General features: G+C 44.2%; 1 protein-coding gene across 7 annotated transcripts in view; it reads right to left on the bottom strand.

Annotated features, from left to right (window-relative positions):
- Nucleotides 1-21144, bottom strand: part of GRIA4 (glutamate ionotropic receptor AMPA type subunit 4) — a 366881-nt gene that overhangs the window by 3380 nt on the left and 342357 nt on the right. For 2 of the 7 annotated variants that reach the window (XR_008320486.1, XR_008320487.1), the window contains exons 16-17: nt 11716-11856; nt 10418-10920 (exon numbers count right to left, since the gene is read on the bottom strand). Coding sequence is in view for 3 of the 7 variants with exons in the window: in XM_053313244.1 (XP_053169219.1) it covers nt 10843-10920; nt 11716-11856 (219 nt within the window). In the remaining 4 variants the exon portion in view is untranslated. Of the gene's footprint in view, nt 1-10365; nt 10921-11715; nt 11857-21144 lie in introns of those variants that run through there. The other 5 variants (XM_053313244.1, XM_053313243.1, XM_053313247.1 and 2 more) reach the window with 3 other exon arrangements.

Raw genomic sequence — 21144 nt, 5'->3', positions numbered from 1 at the left:
ACGTTTCTAATCAGACATTTATGTTAATTCCTATGTATCCATATTTCCTTTAGTCACTTGTTTCACTGAACAATGTGGAAAAATCCATACACTAATACAGGAAGTCAAATAAATAGTATTACATGGAACTAATTAATTTCTTGCATAAGCAAAATTGGAAGCTTTAATAGATGATAAGGGCCTACTATTTAAAGAATTAAACACCAGCACTACAGATTTGCTTGAGGTAATAACAAATGGTACCTTTTGTGAATGTCTCCAGGCTGCAAACCTGTCAGCAACGTTCCATGCCGTGGAATGCCCATGTAGGAGCTACTGGCATGTGGGATCATGGGTATTTTCCCTAATGTTTGCTCTTATAGCATGGTTGCCATCACTTCATTTTCCAATTACTCACTGAATTTTGCACAGTATGTTGGTAAGTTTGTGCGGTATGCTAGGAAATTGAATTACTATGATCCATGGGACAGGGGATCCATGCCCAAATGTGTTCTTATATCAACATCAGCAATTATCAAGAAGTGCCAGTATGGTATAGTGGGTAGGACGCAGACCAAGGAGACCCACATTTAAGCCTTGATTCAGACATGATCCTCATTGGGTGATCTACCTAACCTTCTTCACCAGTGAGGACTAAATTGTAGTGGGCAGATCATGTACATTTTAGCTCCTTAAAAGAAAAGATGGGATTAAAAATTTCAAACTAACAGAATCAAGGTGTTATATACTGTGATCACCAGTAATTAGCTCCTGTGAAGGTGCAGTTCCATTAAAAGAGCATCTGACTATCACCTGTGTTTTATCAGCAGCGATGATCTTAATATAGTGGATCAGGTGGAGAGTATAGCTTCCAAGTGGGAAAATATACCACTGGTGGATTTACATATAGAAATATGGGGCCTAAGAACTAGACTGATGTATCAAATCCAATCATTTTTAAAGCAAGCTGACTAGGTAACCTTTGAAAACATTAGCACTTTAGGCTCTAAAAGCTCTTTCACCTTGACGAAAAAAGAAATCACCTTGGAAAACCAAGTGCAGAAGTCTATGATGTTTTAATATTTGCTGCTAATGAATGCTGATGGATGAGATTGTCTTGGAGCCTGAACTCTCCTGCTTATCGACAGAACAGACTGAGTCGCTGACAGCAGAAGCATCTTATCTGTCACATTCCGACAGCCTTCCAAATCCAAGAAATTATAGGTGACATCCACATCTTCAGCACCCATGCCAATCAGGAGCTGGGCTGTCAAAGTTAACACTTGTACCTGTGTGAGTTAATAATCTGGTGTATTGAGTCAACACATACTAGCGGTGGGCTGGAATTCACACATTGACCAGTCAAGGAGCTGTTAAATGTGTTGGAGAAATGGGTGCACGTCCATTAGGGATGTGAACAATGTTCTGAGCACAGAACGTTCCAACTCAAAATGGGCTGTTTCGAGTGTTCCAAACTTGAACACCTTTCAAATGAAGGGCCTGTTTTGAGCATGGAATGGAATGACTCTGTTCTGAGTTGTTATGTTCCAAGTGTTCTGAGCACCATTTTGGTGGACTTTCACCCCTTGCTTCCTTTGGCACTGGCTTCCAATAGGCTTGTAACATCCTTGGTTCTTGGTTGGCTTGTTATCACCTGAATCAAGTTGATTTGTATGATTGCAAGCCAATTGGAAGCCAGTTCCAACAACAGGAAGCAAGCAGGGGAAGCCCATCAAAATGGTGCTTGGGATGCTTGAAACATTCTGAGCTCATTCCGTCAAAACAACCAGCTTGCCAGTTGACAGAAAGTCCCAGGGATTTGCCTTCTGTTCCAAGATCGGAACGGATCACAAATCCCTATCCGTGCATATCCCTAATGTCAATCAACTCTAGTATGTAGGGGATGTGTGACATGGGTGTTGTGTGTGTGCAGCCATATAAATGTAACCCCAATTGGTGCTAAACTGTCACGATCGGTTAACTTGTCCCTGATTGTTTTTAGTAGTTAAGTTTCTCAAAAACAAAGAAGTACAAAACAATCCTAGTAGTACAAGAGCCAGCTGGAGTAGTCGGTACCACCTGGGGAAAAAAAATACTCATTCTGATTTTTGACAAAATCTACACCCCTAGAGATGGAAAATAGGTGATAGCATTGCGATACGTTAGCTTTCCATCTATTATCATGCTTTTATCATCCTGACCATTGGGCCTGGCCAAATTTGCAATGACATTTTAAAAAGCTTTAAAAACAACTCCAATAAAATGTTATCAATGTCAGAAAAATACAGGCGGTGACCTCTAGAGATCAGCCACTCAGCACATGGACAGTGGGACCTAGAGGGCCATGAGGTGGGAAGAGAAGCCTTTCTTTGGGCAGTTGAAACTAGGATGGGCTGGCAGCCAGATGTGTGGCTGGGCAAATGGCTGCAATTCTTGGAAGATAAGGACTGCATTGGTTTGAATCCTCTACCATGGTTTTGGTGAGTTCAAGAAGGAAGTCAGGGCTTTGGCTTCGGGGAAAGTTTAACCTAGGGAACAGTTTGTTAGTTTGCGTTAGACTTTTATTTTCCTTTTGTGTGCCTTGCATAACCCTGCAACTGGTCTATTGTTGTTTTACCTAGAAAGTAACTAAGCTAAGAAAGCAATAGGCTGAGCCCATCCATCCCGCTAGGGCATTGAAAGAGTCTGTAAACTTTAAAGGTGTTTTTGTATTTTCTTACATCCATATTCTTTGCAACTGGGTAACCACAAATTTTAAAGTGTGCCACTCCAATATCAGCTGGAGTGCTTTTTGGAAAGAACCTTGTAATCAACTGAGTATTTTTACCTGTAACTAAGAAGCTGACAAAGCCTCAGACAGAAACTGTCTGTGTTATTTTGAATAACGTTTATTTTTCTTTTTGTTCTTTTGCAAATTTTAACCAGCTTCTTTCAGTGGATTTTTAACTCAGGAAAGCCGGGCTGGAAAGGGTGCAAACATGCCTTAATTTGATCGTCCAGCTACCAAAGTTTCTCACCACGTATAAGTTTGCATGTGGAAGGATTTTTCACTTCTCCAATAGAAAGAGGAGTCTCCCTGGAATTCCACCCAAATCCAGGGGTGTGTATGTTTAAACTCTGTAATAATTGGGTGGTGGTGGCGGCAGCAGCAGCAAATCTGCAACTGGAGAAACAGGAAAGTTTAAAGGAACAGCCTTTGTGGGTGAAAGCATAGAGAGGGGATGATTCAGCATTTTTTCTTCCCCTCACATGGGCTTGCCTTAGGACAAAGACTGGATTAAAACTGCTACATTTTCAAAGATTGCTCCATGGAGAGAGTACAACATTTATTTATTTGGTTTATATACCACTCTTTCTGAAGTGGCTCAGGGCAGTTCACATTAAAATAAAAAACATATAATAAACAAAATTTTTAAAAATGTGAACCAGATTAAAACTAAAACTAGACATCATTAGAAGCTAGACTAAAAAGATGGGTATTTAAGGCGCTCCTAAAGGCCTCTAAGGAAGACAGTCCTCTCATATCCACAGGGAGTGTGTTCCACAACCTAAGGGCAACAACTGTGAAGGCCCGATTCCAGTTTGCCATCAGATGAACTGGTAACACCTGAAGACAGACCCCCTCCCAATGATTTTAATGAGCGGGGGGGATCTTGCAGAGAAAGGCGCGCTCTCAGTTATAACCCAGACCTAAGCCAGTCAGGGCGTTAGAGGTAAAAACCAGCACTTTTCCTGGAAACATATCAGAAGCCAGTGCAACTGTTTAAGAACAGGCATAATGTGGCCTCTCCAGGATATCCAAGAGACCAATCTGGCTGCCACATTTTGGACTAACTGAAGTTTCTGAATTATGTACAAAGGCAGCCCTACATAGAGTGTGTTGCAGTAGCCCAACCTGGAAGTTACCAGTTGGTGTACCACTGTTTTCCAGGTCATTTTCCTCAAGGAACAGGTGGAGTTGTCAAATCAATCATAGCTGGAAAAAGCACTCCTGGCCACAGCCTCAGCCTGAGGCATCAGAGTGAGATCTGGGTCCAAGAGCACCCAAACTATGAGCCTTTTCTTTCTGGGTGAGTGTAAGCTTGTCCAGAACAGGAAGTTCTATCCCATCTTGCAGATTACAACTCCCAACAATGAGCACCTCCGTCTTGCTTGGATTTTGCTTCAGTTTATTATCCCTCATCCAGCCTATTACTAGGGGTGTGCACGGAACCGCGGAGCTGCGGTCCGGCACTGGGGTGGGGGGTTCCATTAAGGGTGGGGGGTTTTACTTACCCCTCCCAACAACGGCGCCGTATTTAGTTGAGCAATTGGGCAGCAGGATACCTCCCTGCCGCCCACTTCAATCCCCGCTTGGCTCCATTAATAACTAAGGATCGGATGGCAGGATACCTCCCTGCCGCCCCCTTAAAGCCCCGCTTGGCCGGCGGCCGCCTCCTTCTATCCCCCTGCCGCCCCAATCCCCCTGCCGCCCCCTTCATTCCTGTTCTCCATAGAAAAGGGGCGGCAGGATAACTCCCTGCTGCCCCTTTGCCGGCTTGGCTTTTGAGCAGGCAAAGGGGCGGCAGGGAGTTATCCTGCCGCCCGATTTCTAAAAGGAACTGCTCCTTTAAGAAAACGGGCGGCAGGATAACTCCCTGCCGCCCCTTTGCTGGCATGGCTGCAAAAGGCTTTTAAGAAGCCTTTTGCGCTCCTGCTGCCCATTTTCTATGGAGAACGGGAATGAAGGGGGCATCAGGGGGATTGGGAGCAGCAGGGGGCTTGAAGGGGGCGGCCGCCGGCCAAGCGGGGCTTGAAGGGGGTGGCAGGGAGGTATCCTGCCACCCGATTCTTAGTTATTAACGGAGCCAAGCGGGGATTGAAGCGGGCGGCAGGGAGGTATCCTGCTGCACAATTGCTCAACTAAATACGGCACCATTGTTGGGAGGGGTAAGTAAAGCCTCCCCACCCTTAATGGAACCCCCCCCCAATCTTGCCGGACCGAACCGCCCATGTCCGGACCGGTCCGGAGGCCTGTAGAATGGCCTCTGGACTGGTCCGTGCACATCCCTACCTATTACTGCCTGCAGGCAGGCTTTCAAGGGGCTAATGCCATTTCTTGATATCGATGACAAGGAGAAACAGATTTGGGTGTCATCAGCATATTGATAACACCCAGCATCAAATCCCCTGATGACCTTAGCGAGTGGTTTAATGAAATGTTAAAAAGCATTGGTAACAGAATGGAGTCCTGAGGGTCTCTATATAATAGCTCCCATTTTGAAGAGCAACTTTCACCAAGCACCACCATCTGATATCTACCCAAGACATAGGAGCGGAACCACTGTAAAACAAGGTGTCCTATTCCCAACTCCCTTGGCGATTCAGAAATATACCATGGATGATGGTATTGAAGGCTGCTGAGAGATCCAAATGAACCAGCAGAGTCACACTCCGTCAATTCCCTAGTGAAGGTCACCTCTCAGGCTGACCAAGGCCATTTCAACCCCATAGACCACCCTAAAGCCAGTTTGAAATGGGTCTAGATAATCAGTTTCCTCCAAGACCACTTGGACCACCACCCTCTCAATCATCTTACACAACCATGATAGGTTGGAGACTGGTCTATAATTATCCATCCTCAGGGGATCGAGAGTGGGCTTCTTAAGAGGGGGTTGAACCACTTCCTCCTTCAAACATGGTGGCATACTGCCCTCCCTCAGTGAGGTATTAATGATATCAATTAGGCCAGCTCCAACAACTTCCGGGCAGGATGAAATCAGTCATGTTGGGCAAGGATCCAAACAACAGGTGGTAGGCCGTAGCACTCCAAGCAGCTTGTCCACATCCTCAGGAATCACAAACAGAAACTGATCCAATCTAATCTCACAAGAGGGACTGCTGCACACTTCCCTAACTGGCCCTTCAGAAAGGCTGAAGTCCGGATCAGCCTGAATGTGAGAGATTGTATCTGCAAAGAACTCATTGAATATGTCATAGTAAGACATTGTTTCCGGAAACAGACTTGAAACAGAAGGGGATTGAGTTAAACCCCTAACAATCTGGAACAGCTCTGCTGGATGAGAACTTGCAGATGCAATACATGCAGAATAAAATTGCTTCCTTGCTGCATGTATTGCCACAGCATAGGCTTTCAAATTGGTTCTATGCTGTGTTTTATCGAATTCAAGATGAGTCCTTCTCCATTTGCGCCCCTGTCATCTACCTTGATGCATCAGCTCCCATAGCTCTTCCATATGCCATGGAGCTGATTTTGAAGCAGGTCAGAGAGGACTCTTAGGAGTTATCGTGTGTACTGCCCTGGAACAAATTTGTTCTTTGTTATCATAACCCTGACGCTAACACTTTCCTTAGTGCAAAAATAAATGCAATTTTATCCTAATTGAGAATAGGGATAAAGACAAAGAAAGTTGTAAGTTCATGGATGAACTACCCCACAAAATGCTCCTATGGGCATTAACTCCTCAAGATGGTACCAATGTCCAAAACTTGTGGACCTGGCTCATGGACAATTGTGTAAACTGATCCAACTCCCATTGGTTTGAGTAACTACATTTTTACCCATATCCCAGGGAATTAAGCCCTGAAAGAATAGTTGGGTTTTGAAAATTGCACCAATTTTACACCTGCCCCCACCTTGTACTGACTGGCTTAAGCCAGCATGTGAAAAGTAAATAAGATGCCACAGGGGCTCATAAAATCAAGCCAATGACCACCCAAGTTCACAGAACTCATGTGAGATTTAGCATTCCCAACATTGTTATCCCTCCACATTTCAAGTTAATAATTTAAAAACTCATTCATTGCCCCCAAATGCCTGGTGGAATAAAACTTCACCAACTTCTTGAAAAGGGTTAGAAACACAAGTTTGTATCCAAAGTAAAGGAATCCTGATTAATCCTGACTAAGCACCATTGAAATAAATTAGTCACCACTAACATGTCTAATTGATTTCTATGGTGTGTTTTTTCAGGATTCACTTCCCTCAGATACAACCCACAGAGTGGGCCTGATGAGCCTCTCTGGGGAAATAGTTTCAGAGTAATTTCGAAGAACCAGGAGAGTCTGGTAAACCAGTCACAAATGAAATGATGATTATTTTCTAAGGCTGCAGTGTTTGACCCAAACTCAGGTGATTAATTGACTAAGATTTCGTCAGTCGGATGGCAGTGCTACTAGTCTTGCATTCTTGCTCTCTGTAGCTGTGAAAAGGGAACGTGCAAAATGGCTAAAATTTGGAGTTGAATTTAGATGATTTGTGGTGTTTGCATGAGAACACGAAACATATCTTGGCGCAGAAGGATGATGCTTCAGAATTCGTTGGGCATACGGAAAAGAAAAGGCTGGCGTTGGGTTTTTCCTTCATTCCCCAGGTATTAAATGGGAAACAGGGAATGCCTATCCCAGCCCTTTTGTTGGTGACAAACCATGCCCTCCTCATCTGTCCTGGCAAGGAAGGGGAAGCTCCAATTGACTGTAGGGAGCTCCTTTGTCCTTCCTTGTTGGGAAGTGGAGAGCCTTAAAGGGGCAGCCCTGTAGCCTCCTGTTCCCTTTCCTTTTTGCTAGATCTGGCCAGGCACATTGCTTGCAGTGATGAGTGGGGTGAGAGGCACCTTTCCTGAGGCCCTTTGCAATGAAGAAGGGGCCATAAGGGCTTCGTCACAAGACCAGTGGTGCAACACGATCTTTGTCCCTTAGGCTAGGGTTGTATGTGCACACAAGGTCATTGTGTGTGATATGCAGGAGCTTTGCTTTCTGTTCATGCTGCACCAGTTGTCGCTGCTGAAGAGATTAGCTGCTATTCAGCTAAAAAAGAAAATGTGGCTTGCCTCTTCGACAGTGGGAAGTACTGCAGTGGAAAGAAAGTGCTGCTGGTCTGGTTGCATGCACAGTTTGATTTCACACAGGTGGTTCAGTTCTTTGGAAATGGGACACAGAGAACAAGCATGTCACAAATATATCGATCGGTACACAGATACACACATAAGCAAATGAAAGACAAAAATGTAAAACATGAGCGGGACAAACAACAAGCCTATGGTGACATCTGCCATGCTTCTCTCGATTCATGCAACAGACCCTCTCCATATCTATTCACCAAGCCCCTTCCCTCTCCAGGTTCCCCATTTCTTTGGCAACCATTTTGCTGCACCAAAGCACTTCATCTTGCACTGGCCTCCATTAAAATGTGAGTCTGCTCTGCGCCATGCCACAAGTAGAAGTTGGGCTACATGTTACGCCTACCATGGCATCTCTGGGCCGAATCTGCCATAATGTCTAGGAGCACACACGTGACATGGTGTTACCACATTGTAAGTTTTTACCTTTGTGCCAGTAGCAACCAATGACATAGAGTGTAGGCAGGGAAACCCACAGCATAGTGTCACTGCATCATTGGGTGATGTTATAGCAGGGGAGTGGGGAGAATTTCCTCAGGGTTATCAATCTGGGCAGCATCTCTGTGGTGGGTTCAACATGTTACCGAACATTTGCTTTAATTCCCCAAGGGATGTTTCTGATCCAAGGATGTTTCAAGAAGCGCACTGACTGTGTTGTGTTCTCCGATGACGCAAGCAGCAGCCGTAGAACATCGATGTCACATTCAAGCCATTGTATTTGTGGTGGGAGAACAGCTGCAGATCAGCCTCTTTAGTGACTCTCACACAGCTTTACCATACAGCAAGGACACGACATTTATCTCCCATAAATATTTTCCAGAATTGGACTATGCAGCAAACCACAACCTCCCCCCCCCGTCCCCCAAAAGCCCCTCAACTATCTTCTGCCAGGTAAAAACAATTTTTTTAAAAATTGTCTGATTTGCAGTGGTGGCAGTTTAAGTAACACCAGGAGTTTTTAAGAAATAACATTGCTGGTGGGTTTTTTTAAAGGCAACAAATGCACATTTACTTGAGTACATGTATTTGAGATGCCTTAAAAACAGTGGCTGACACACAACGCAACAAACGGTGGCTGATTCAGCACTGCTTGTGCTGCTGTGTGTGTATAAAACATGTCTGCACAGGGCTGTTCCGCGGCAATTTAAACTTCCACAACCACAGTTGCATCTTCCGTGGCACTGATGTGCCTGTGTTTTGCTGCACTGGATGTGAGCCAGGATGTGGACAGTCCTCTGGAAGCTTGAGAGGAGAGGCAAACTGGATCAGTATTCAATTTGCTAAACAGCAGGTCGGTCAAATGGATTGTGACAGTGGGGATGAGGGCGTGATGAGCCTGGCTTGAACTGTAGGAGGAAAAAACCCCACAACGACAACAACAAAAGCCAGCCAAGTCTGAATTGCATGGTCTCAGGGGGCAGGATAAAAAACCAACACAACATTATATTAGTATGCAGCGTCAGCATGGCCCTAAATAAAGATGTCAATAAAGCACAAAAATAAAATAAACCACATTAAAAAAAAACATGCCTCACACTTGGGAGGGAAGAGGCCTCATGAGGAGGCCTCATCCAGTGTGCATCTTTTGCAGTGACCCGCACTCCAGTGTTACAGCAGCCCTTAGCTGTTAACTACCACTTGGCTTTCTTTTATTTCAAGAATGTCTGCCTCTTGTCAGCTAGACAATGATGCAATTCTGCAAAAGTACAAAAGGAGCAGAGAAGGTACACAGAGGGCAGAATGCTAAAGGAAACATTGCCTGGGGGATCTCAGAAGACCCCCCGCCAAGAAAGAAAGCAAAGAATATGATCAAGGACAGATGTAAACATCCAACATGCACATAGATAGGACAGCTGCTAAGATTGCTAGTCTTAAGGGTTTTCAATAAAAATACTCATCAAGGGAATATTTGAATAACATATGAATCGGCTCAAGAAAAGCATATTGCAATGATCTCTGAGGAGTAGTTAGAGGTCGTTGTAATGTGGTCCCCTTTGTCAGATATTTTTACTGAAGTGTTGGGAACATCAATTCTAGTAGCCCCCCATTTGCTGGGAGATCTTGAAAGCCACAAAAATGGCTGATGAAAGAGGATGGGACTTTACACGGTTTACACAACATGTAGTTAAACTAAGGAACTCACTGCCACTGGAAGTGGGCTGCTGTAAACTGGCCACCAATCTAGACCGTTTAAAAAAGGGACTAGACAAATTCATGGAGAATAGGGATATCAATGGATATGAGCCTGGATAGCTGTATATTTCCATCAGGACCAGAAGGGTCCTGCAGCTGAACACCAGGTGCTAGGGAAGACCAAGGAAGGAAGCAGTTGTGCTCTTTCCCCAGCCTGTGGGCTTCCCAGATGCTCCTGGTTGGCCACTATATGAAGCAGGAAGCTGGATTAGATGGGCCTCTGGCCTGATCCAGGAGGGCTTTTCTTCTATTCTTAATGTCTTCTAGCCCTTCCCCATAACCAGAAGAAGCAAAATACTAAAAAAAAAAGCAGAATATATTATGCAGAGTTGAGAAATCACGTATACCTGCTTAATTTGCACAATGCATGCACAACAGAATTGCACGTTTCTTGTCTCGGGACTTGCACTCCCCTGGAGCAAAGTTTTAATCATTTTAGCACAGGGTTCACGCAGTCCTGCCTACTGTACATGTGATCAGGCTGGAGCAATGGCAACGTCAAAAACAGTCCGTTGTGATCTCTGTCCATAATTGCATGTTCGGTTCAGCTTCATGGTGGGTCACAAGTTCTTCTTGACACAATGAACCCTTGACTTTGTTGGCCTGGTCACCAGCCTTCCTCATGGTCAGAAAACCACTCCAGGTCAGTAGATATTAAAAGAACAGTTGTTGTTTTATTCTTTTTTGGTGGGTACAAAAACCACAGTTTCTTACACAGAACAAGATTATAAATAATATCGGTAACATGAATGACCCGTAGTCTCTTTTGATTCTACACTGCAGACTGATGGTGTTCTCTAAACGTATTTGTTGGTTTCTTGTAGTTAGACAGATGCAAATCCGTGGAACACTGAATGATGGAACAGAATGACGGTAACAGCAAATGAGAGGATGACCAACAATGTTTATAAAAAAAAAGTCTCTGAATTTTATTACAGTGATGGCATTTTATATCAATTATTGCAATGAATTGTTCCCTAAGATGGTTAGAAAAAAGAATTGTGTTGTCCTCTACTGAATTTACATCCGTTAAAAAGCAAGCATGTTTCAATATTCCTCTTTTTTTCCCAAAGAAAAAAGTAATTAATTTTTTTTCACAGGATTTACATATTTATTTTCTTATCACAGTTTAGTGACTTGTTTCCACAGGTGGATATTCTTCCCATTGTATAACGTTGATCGTCTGGAGACACAGGTTAGCATGTTCATTGACTTCTATAGCTATTGATTCCCCACTTTGTCGAGACAAAGACCAAAAGATAGTCCTTCCTCACACGTGTTCTTCACAGTTTTAATGCGCTAAATTGGCAAGTCTTATTAGTTTTTAAAGTCCACTCAAGTGAGATTTGTTGTTGTTAATATTCTCATCCCAGCCCCGCTCCCCCCAACAAAACTAAATTATGAATTTTTTTTTCCTGATATAAAATCTGAGTTTGGGTTTCTGAGCTGAGCCCATGCACGCAATTGTTGCTGATGAATTCTGGCATGGTTGGACCCCTTCCCATACTCAGCCTGTTTTAAGTTCATCAATGACATCTCCCATGTCGTGTTACTGTCCGTGCTGTATTCCCATCAGTCACCGACACAGTTTAATTAAGGCACTCGATTATTTTTTTGGTTTTTATGGTAGGTCTGATGCAATTACCGCCAATCCTGAACTTTGTCTAATTGCAGTTCCAGTGTGTACAGCCTTTGGGCAGTCGGGAGTCAGTACACGGCCGTTCTCTCCCACGCTCCCCGTGATGGATAATCTGGCTTTGTTTCGTATGGCTTCAGAAAAGGTCAGCTAGGAGGCAGGAAAAAGGAGAAAGAAAGAGAAGGAGAAAAGGGAGAACAGAAAGAAAAAAAGAAAGGGAGTGTTACAATATTTCTGTCCCCCAGTTGACCAGCACACAACAAACACCAAAAATATCTATATGTAGACATCTGCATTATCATGTCAACTGTTTATACAATAGATACACGTAAGTGCATTTTAACACTTTTATCAAAGCTCTTAAAGAGATCAAACTGAAGGTTCTGATTCTGTTGAAATTTAGTAAAGTCAATCTCTGTGGGCAAACATAAAATGTATTGTGGTTGCCCAGATTCCTTGTCAATCAATCCTTTCTCTCCTGATTTTCTGTTTCTGTTCATTAATGTGGTAGCAGAAAGGTTACATTTGCCCATAAATTAATTTAGAACCATGGAGACTCTTAGTTTGATAGCGAGTTATTACATGGATCCGTTTTTAAAGGATGCTAATTTTCTGTACATTCCAGTCATGATCCAGCCACAATTAAACCATTCTGAGTCTCACTGATTTTAGGGAAGAAGAAATTTAAATATGTCCCAGTGAAATCAATGGGACTTAAAAGTGCTTAACCATGGCTGAACCTTTTCTTTTCTTCCTTTCTATACATGTTAATCCTCCTCTTCTTGCAGCTAAAATTAAGATGCCTTACAAATGCTACAACAAAACATAAATAAACAATAAAAGCCCAATAAATAGCGACAGCTGCTAAAAAGTAAAGAACAGAAAAAGTGAACATACATAATGTGAAAAATTAAGAATTTTCCAAGAAGATCTGCTTAATTTTTTTAAAAAAATGTTTTGACTTGCCTTAGGCTGGCTAAAGCTGTGATCCTTCCTCAAGTTACTTGGAAGTAAGTTCTGTTTCTATCAATGACCCTGACTTCTAAGGAAAAGTAATTAAGATCGGGGTGTAAGGAGGTCAGCTCGCTGGTAGGCTTTATTTGCACTCTCTTGAGGTTTTTTAAAGGCTCTAACTCACCTAAAGTTAAACGTAATGGCTGACATACAGAGTAAGGATGCTTCGGTTAGGAGCAGCCTAACAAAACTTCCCAACTAACTGCATCAGTGCAGCTGGGAAGAGGAAATTTCTGACCTGCGTCCTTTCCCAGGGACTTCTACACACAGCAGGCTTTACCGTGAACTCAAAGTTGTCCCCCAACCCTCCCTCCTCTTTTTTTTTTAACCCTGGATATAAATTGGGCTACACTTGAAATACACTTTCAAGTGTATCACACTACACTTGTGTATTTCTACCCAGTGGGAAACCTGAATTGTGTGTGAACTGCTCCTGATAACTCGCATGGACTTCAGGGTAAATCTGGCCGATATGTGAACCGACCCCCTCCATTTCAAAGGATATGTGAGTTAAAGGGCTTTAAAATTCCCATGTGAAAAAATTCCAGCCCTATGTTGCACTCACAGATATGTTCCTGAGGGTTGCACAGCCCCCGGTGACGTATTTTGGATGGCACAGTGAACTCCCTGGGCAAGGAGAGGGTGTCAAAAATGGCCCCTTCCCTACTGCACTGGTACAGTTAGTTGGGAAGTTCTGTTTGGCTGCTCTCTCACTGTATCGGTGCATCTTTGCTTTGTATGTCGCCCACGGGCATCTAAGTCCCATGGAAGTCAATTGATACAAGTTACAGTGGGTATTGAAAAGAATCACCCCCTTTGATAGACCTTAAATTCTGGTTCCCTTAACATCCTGAAATGAAAACACAAAGAAAATTCCCTTCACCAGCTGTACTTATCCAATGCAACCTATAACATCCAACTGAAAAACATCACAATTACAGTCCAGAAAAAGTGTCAGAAATAAAAAACAAGAATTATTGAGATTGAAAAAGGATCACACACCCCACCCCCCCAATGTCAATATTTTGTTGAACCACCTTTTGCTTTAATAACAGCCTTGAGTCTGTTGGGATACTTCTCTATCAACCTTGCACACCTAGACAGAGCAATATTTGCCCACTCCTCCATACAGAACAGTTCAAGTTCGGTCACATTGGATGGTAGGTGTTGGTGGACTGCTATCTTCAAATCTCCCCACAGATTTTCTATGGGATTTAGGTCTGGGCTCTGACTGGGCCACATGAGGACGTTCACTTTTTTATCCTTCAGCCAGTGTGTGGTCAATTTTGCTGTGTGCTTCGGATCGTTGTCATGTTGAAAGGTGAATCTTCTGCCCATCCTCAACTGTCTGGCAGAGGGTAGCAGGTTTTCTTCCAGAATCTGATGGTATTTTGCCCCATCCATTTTTCCTTCTACCCTAACGAGAGCCCCAGTCCCTGAGGCAGAGAAACACCCCCACAACAGGATGCTGCCACCTCCATGCTTCACTGTAGGTATGGTGTGTTGTGGATGGTGAGCTGCGTTGGATTTATGCCAGGTGTACTGTTTCGTGCTGAGGCCAAATAGTTCAATCTTGGTCTCATCTGACCATAAGACCTTTTTCCATTTTGCATCAGAATCTTCAAGGTGCCTTCTGGCAAAGCTCAAATGAGCTTTAATGTGGCCTTTCTTGAGAAGTGGCTTTCTCCTTGCGACGCTCCCGAACAAGCCACATTTTTTCCACAATACACCATACCTACAGTGAAGCATGGAGGTGGCAGCAAAATTTAAGGTCTATCAAAGGGGGTGATTCTTTTCAATACTCACTGTAATTTTGACCAAATTGACATGGGTTTCAGTGGGATATAAGCACAGCTAAGTTGGATTGGAGCCAAATGCTCCAATAAAATGCTTGTATTTGCTATAACCATATAGCAAGATTTGGGCCACGTATTGCATGCAGAGGGACAGCAGCAAGACACACAGCAGAAACGAAAACATACAAAAGCCACAAGTGGGACACTGAGGATGGATTCAGACAAGTAGTTCCCTCCCTCCCATTAATAATCTAGCTTGTCTCAAGAGCATTGTCAGAGGGCCTTTGGTGCACCAATACACCCAGGGTGCCGGGCAACATCCTCTCGGACTCCATCTTTAGAAAAGGCTCAGAGCGAAAGAAAGAAAAAAGGACACTAAACAAAAGCTCCTCCTGCTAACTTGGCAAGGAGGCATCTTTTAAAAGTGGTGGTTCTTCTATAATTAGCAGGGGGAGAGCAACTGGCCCTACTCAGTCCAAGACAGTGCCCCTCCCAGGGCTGCCTGAAGGTGCCACCCAGCGGCCTGCACTTATAGGCCCAAGACCTATGGGCTCCCCGCACTGTAGTACAGCAACAGAGACTCTTCTGGAGCAATATTGATCCACCATTCCCCATCCCCAATGAGTTCCACCTTGGGCTTTGCAGAAGCCAGAGACAGCCTGGGTCCCTGCAGTGGCGGTTGCTGGTGTCTCCCTTGTTTCTTTTTTAAATTGTAAGCCCTTTTGGAACAGATAACTATTTTCGCATTCCTTTTGTTATGTAAACTACTTCCCAAGCTTTGAGTTGAGAAGTGGTGTATGTTAGTATGTAAAGCATCTTCAAAATAAGATCCTGCTTAGAACGAAATTGCTTCATTGGTTGCCATCAATCAGTGCATGTGATTAATTTTATTTTATGCTTGGTTTGTTTTATGTTGTAAGCCGCCTAGAGACTTCGGAAGTAGGCAGTATACAAATTTAGATAGATAGATAAATAGATAGATAGATAGATAGATAGATTAGATAATTTTTGGAATACTCACAGCTGACCAGACCATCCCTAAAGGAACTGACTCACACCTTTGACTAGATCCCAAACCAAGGTTTAAAGTAGGGGTGAGTCAGGAAGCTATATGCCCTTCCCTAAGGAATGGCTTGATCCTCCACAAGGAAGCCCCAGGTCTTAACCGTGGCTTTAGAATGGAACTATGCATTGCAAGTACCACAGGGCTGGTAGCAATGTGCATATTTCCCACATCTCTTGCCATAGTGTGTAGCACAACTTGTTCTGCACCCGAATGCCATCATTCTTCGATTTCCTCACCCTTCGTCCCACATCGTGGGCTGCTATGTGTGGAGGCAAGGAAATGTTTGGCAAAAGGGCTGACATACCGTGTGGAGTTATGCACCTAGTGGAACATGACATTTGTGCAGTTGCACCAGAGCGCGGTTGCGCAGTGGAAAAACTGCAGCATTTTCTGCGACAAGGCACCCCTTATAGAGAGTGGCTGCACTGCTGCGCCACTCTCTTTATGCAATGCTTGTGCTACAGTGCTCTGGTGCAACGGCATGAACGTTCCACTGTGTGCGTGACTTCTCCAATTTATACGTCAGCCAATGACATCAGAGCCTGAAGTTGGTTGTACTATACAGCACAGAGGGGAATGTGGGAATATCTATTACGAGGTCTGCTCCGGGTTTGGGGTGTGCCCTCATTTGGGAGGTTGGAGGGGAGCTGGAAGGAGCTCTCCCTCGCCGTTCGTGAGTTTGTCTATGTAGCGGAAGCTGCTTCAAGGTAAACCCAGTGGGGGGGGAGACTTCCTCCTCCACCACAACCCTCCTTCCCAGTCCCTGTTTTAAGCCACTCTATTCTGCCCATGCAGGCAGTGGGATTTTAATGAAAAGGGGGGACTTGCCTCTCGTCCCCCCAGTGCTCCCTGCAGGCAGCATCTAATGTGCGGCCGCCTTCACTGGCTGCCCTGCTGCTGTGGCGGCGTTTAGAAGTAAAGTGGGGGGGGGCCTTCATCCTTACCACCCCTACCCTCCTCACTGTGGCAGTGGGGCAGATCTCTTTCCGCCGCCAGCAGCAGCAGTTTTAAACATTTTTTAAAAAAGAAACAACTTTTCCCCACCCCAAGATCTGCTGCTCTCCCAGAATTCACCGCCGTAGGCAATTGCCTCTATTGCCCCTGCGGTAACCCACCTATGCATATCCAGCATCCCCTTCCCCACAGTGGCCAGCCCTGATGTAAGAGAAGCCCTGCTGGATCAGACCCAAGGCCAATCTAGTCCAGCATCCCATTTCCCATAGCAGCCAGCCAGATGCTAATTAAGCAGGGCACAAAGACGATGGTCCTCTTGCTGTTGCTTCCCAGCACACTGCCTAGAAGGGTTTATTTGTTTATTTAAAAGCAAGCTACCCCCTTTCAATCTCAGAGTGTCCCAAGGCATCTTACAGTAAATTATCCAAGCCCTGCCCTGTGGGATCACTCATGGGCTCTCCCTGCAACTAGTAATGTAAAAGGCTTCCTGGCTGAGGCATTGCCTTGCCTCAGTATCAAAGTTCTCTTGTGCTGGTGTGTATGGCCTGCTACTCCTCTTAACGGTCTGCTTGGTGTGATCATTGACTTCTTTCTGACTCCTGGCTCCTGTTCTGATTCTGTGGCTCTTGATTGCTACTTGACCTCAGATGTGTTCTTGGCTCCTGGCTCCTGTCTAGACTCTCTGGCTAAAACTTTTTAAAAGTTCAGTAAGCAAAGACCGGGGATTCTCTTACTGCTTTTAAAAAAACCTCCATTAAAAAAAAAAAGGTAAAAATCAATTGTAATGATGTTTTAAAGTTATCTATTGTTTGAGTTTCCCATTGATCCCTATGGAGAAATTAACTTATTTAAGTTGGAAATTCTGACTGGAAATCCAACGTAATAGAGAATTAATTCCAATATTGCTGACAAAATAGAACTGGTTAAAGCCATTTGCGGAGGTAATTCTGACCTTCCTGACAGTGGCACTATCAAACCTAATAGTACTGCCAGAACGATCTCACTGCACAGCCCTACTATCTAGGCTTGTGGCCATCACCACCTCTTGGGCCAGTGGATTTCAGATTTGTGATATGCCATGTGGGGTGATGGTAGTGTGTCGTGGTTCAAAATTAGAATTCCACTGAGAGAGCACAGGGCCTTGGTCTAACCTAGAGCAGTCTGTGGGATCCTGGCCAGAGTTTAGAATGGGTAGAAATACTGGAAGAAAGGGTAGAGACTGTGAAGAGGCCGGGAGAGAAGTCATTGCAGGTTCGGCAAATGATTGAAGTGGACAAAAGCCATGTCTGGAGGTGGCATATTTTTAGCCTAGCATGTGGCATGATGGGTGTTGTAGCTGCCATGATTCCTAGGGACCCTTTGGGCTTCTTGAACACATGGCCTGCAGAAGCTCTGGCTTGGATGTGCTAAAAATAGGCACCATTCCTAAGGAGAAATGCTTTCCCCACCTTGGAATCCAGAACGTTGGGACTGCAAAGAGGCCACAAAAAAGAACCAGAAATTATGTAGTGGGAATTATGCAAATCTGAGCAAACTTACACAACTTGTATACTGTACTATGACAAAATCTATGGAGTTAGGAGACTCTATTTAAAAGAGAGACAGAGGAGAAAAGCAGTAAGACAGGTCAAGCATTAGGAGATATAAAGAACAAGTTGGGGGAGAGGAGAATAAAAAATAGGGGACTATGTAAGGAAAATTGAATTGTGCAGGGTGCTGGAAGTCCCCTTCCCAACTCCTGGAGGAACTGTGCAGACTCCTATACATTTCTGAGTTTTGGTGTTTTTTTAAGACTGGACTTTCATGTGCTTTTTTGCAGACTTGTGGACTAGAAGTATTTGTGTTTTAAAGACAGCTGAGATTCCCAGCCAAAGGAGTTTGAGGAAAAGATCCAGTTGATCTTACAGTAGTCACGGAAGGTAGGGATGTACATGAACTGAGGTTTGTGCACTGGTTTGGCACCGTGGGGCAGTGGTGAGCGGGATCTTTTAAAAAGAGGAGAGCAGGTCCTTACCTGCTCTAAGCTGCCCCATGCAGCTTCCTGCTGTGGCGGAACTTGTCCCAAGAACCCGCATGTGGCACCAGCACACACTTAGTGTCGCACATGTGTGGTCAGCATGGTGTTGCTGGCCATGCAAATAGCACCTGCACATGCATGTGCTTAACTGCACACAGGTTCTTGGGACAAGCGCCACCATAGCAGGAACCTGCATGGGGTGGCAGAGAGCAGGTAAGGATATGCACTCTTTTTTAAAGGTCCCACTTGCTGCTCCCCCCCTGTGGCACTGAACCAGTGCATGAACCTCGGTTCGTGCACATCCCTAATTAAAGGTTCCTAGACCCTGGTACGGACATCTGCACCACATTGTAAGTGCTACATTTTCACGGAAACTGGTGGCTGATATTGTGCAATGGAACACATGCGGTGGGACATAACATCCACACAGCTCTACAAGAGCACTGTTGTCCAAGTGCAAAAACTGTGTTGAGTTGCATGACTGCAGCCATTAGTCAGTCAGTCTTTATTAATACAGCCAATGGCCAGAATTAGACTGCAGCCATTGTTTTTTATTATTATTATTATTATTATTATTATTATTATTATTATTATTATTAATTCAATTTCTATACCGCCCTTCCAAAAATGGCTCAGGGCGGTTTACAAAGAGAAATAACAAACAAATAAGATGGCTCCATGTCCCCAAAGGGCTCACATTCTAAAAAGAAACATAAGACACACACCAGCAACAGTCACTGGAAGTACTGTGCTGGGGGTGGATAGGGCCAATTACTCTTCCCCTGCTAAACAAAGAGAATCACCATGGTAAAAGGTGCCTCTTTGCCCAGTTAGCAGGGGACATAATTATACATAATAGCTGCACTGTCACACAACTGTGCAATTTTTGCATTTGTGCAATAGCACTCTTGCACACTGCACAAATTGTACATTCCACCGCATGTAGAGCATTGCACAGTATGTTAGAGAATATATTCATAAGAATTGCACATGTATTTGGATGTGTGATTGTTTCCTCACCATCACAATCTCCCGGTCTACATACTTAACGTGTCTACATATGTACCACACAGATTCCTCCTCAGCTCACAATATGACTCATTTGCAGAAGCTTTTAGGGATGTACGAACCGGTTTGAATTCGAACCGGTTTGAATTCGAACCAGGGTGTTTCGAAGGTTTGATTTCGAACCGAACCAGCCATCAGGTTCGAGCTGCAGGTTCGAATTTGAACCGAACCAGGGGGTGGTTCGATTCGAACTGGTTCGGACATCCAAAAATTGGTAGGATGGTAGCTGACACCCAGGGGTAATAATTGAAAATATTTCAAATATTCATAAAAAATGTAGGACTGTCCTATTGCTTCAGGGTTTGGGTGGTTGTTGGCACCCATGGGTGCTCCACAATAAGGAATAATGGGTTGGTTCGAGTCCCATTATACCCTATGAGAAAAAAATAAAAATAATTTTCAAAAATTCATAAAAAAATCGTACGAGTGTCCGATTGCTTTGGGGTTTGGGTGGCAGGTACCCCGGGTTTCAGCTACCATCATACCAATTTTTGGATGTCTGAACCGGTTCGAATTCAAACCGAGCCAGGGGAGGTTCGAGCAAAACCAAAACCGAACCACCCCCTCCTGGTTTGAACCTGGTTCGAATTCAAACCGAACCGGGCAAACCGGTTTTGTGCACATCTCTAGAAGCTTTCACTGTTTTTACAAGTGTATTTTAAAGATTGGTTTTGCAGCTTGCACAAGTGATCTATGATGTGAAACTGCTGCTTGAAATAATGGAGGAGAAACCTTGATGGTACATGCAGATCTTTTGCATATATCAGCTTTTGAACTGCCCATGTGAACAAATCTTTTCACAGAATCAAGGAATTGTAGAGTTGGCAAAGACCTTGGATGTCTTCTAGACCAACCCCAACTGCTACAGTAAATTGACAGCAATTGTTTACCTAGTGTCTGAAACTAGGTTGCCTTTGTGATTATTTCCAGCAGAAATGGGCAAAGAGAACTTTGCAAAAGAATCTCTCACTTTCCCACCCCTGTGCACCAAGCCCCCTCCCTCAGCTTCTTCATAACCCTCCTGAGAACCCACCTATTCCTCGGAGCGCTCCAGCTATCATGGCCACACACCACTCTCTGGTCATGCTGTGTTTGTTCTGTATTGTATGGTTCTGTTTTGTATCGGCTGTGCCTTTAGACTGTAATCTCCTTGGGGCAGGGGCCTGTTATTTGACTGGCACACTTCACCTATTGTACAGCGCCGTGTGCTCCAGCGCTATATAAATAATAAATAAAAAATTATAAAAACCAATGCTTTTCCTTTTAAATCCTTCTGAGGTGACAAAACAAAACTTCTGCTTCAAAGCTAACATTTACACCCTTATAGCTAAGTTTTATTTTCATTGTTTTTAGTGTCCTTTATCAAGTGTTGCTATGGGTATTGCTTACCACACGCAGCTTTACAGCTCTGTAATGCAACACCACGGGGCTGTTGTGGCTTTCTAACACAGTCCCAACACAGTTCAGAAGCAGCGGATGCAGAAGCAGTGTTTCCGCAGGCTTCCCCATTTGCAACGATGTGG

Source organism: Hemicordylus capensis, chromosome 3, assembly GCF_027244095.1.
Source record: "Hemicordylus capensis ecotype Gifberg chromosome 3, rHemCap1.1.pri, whole genome shotgun sequence".
In the NCBI taxonomy this organism is placed as follows: Eukaryota; Metazoa; Chordata; class Lepidosauria; order Squamata; family Cordylidae; genus Hemicordylus; species Hemicordylus capensis.
The sequence above is the reverse complement of the archived record's forward strand: the minus strand, read 5'-3'. Positions and strand labels throughout refer to the sequence as shown.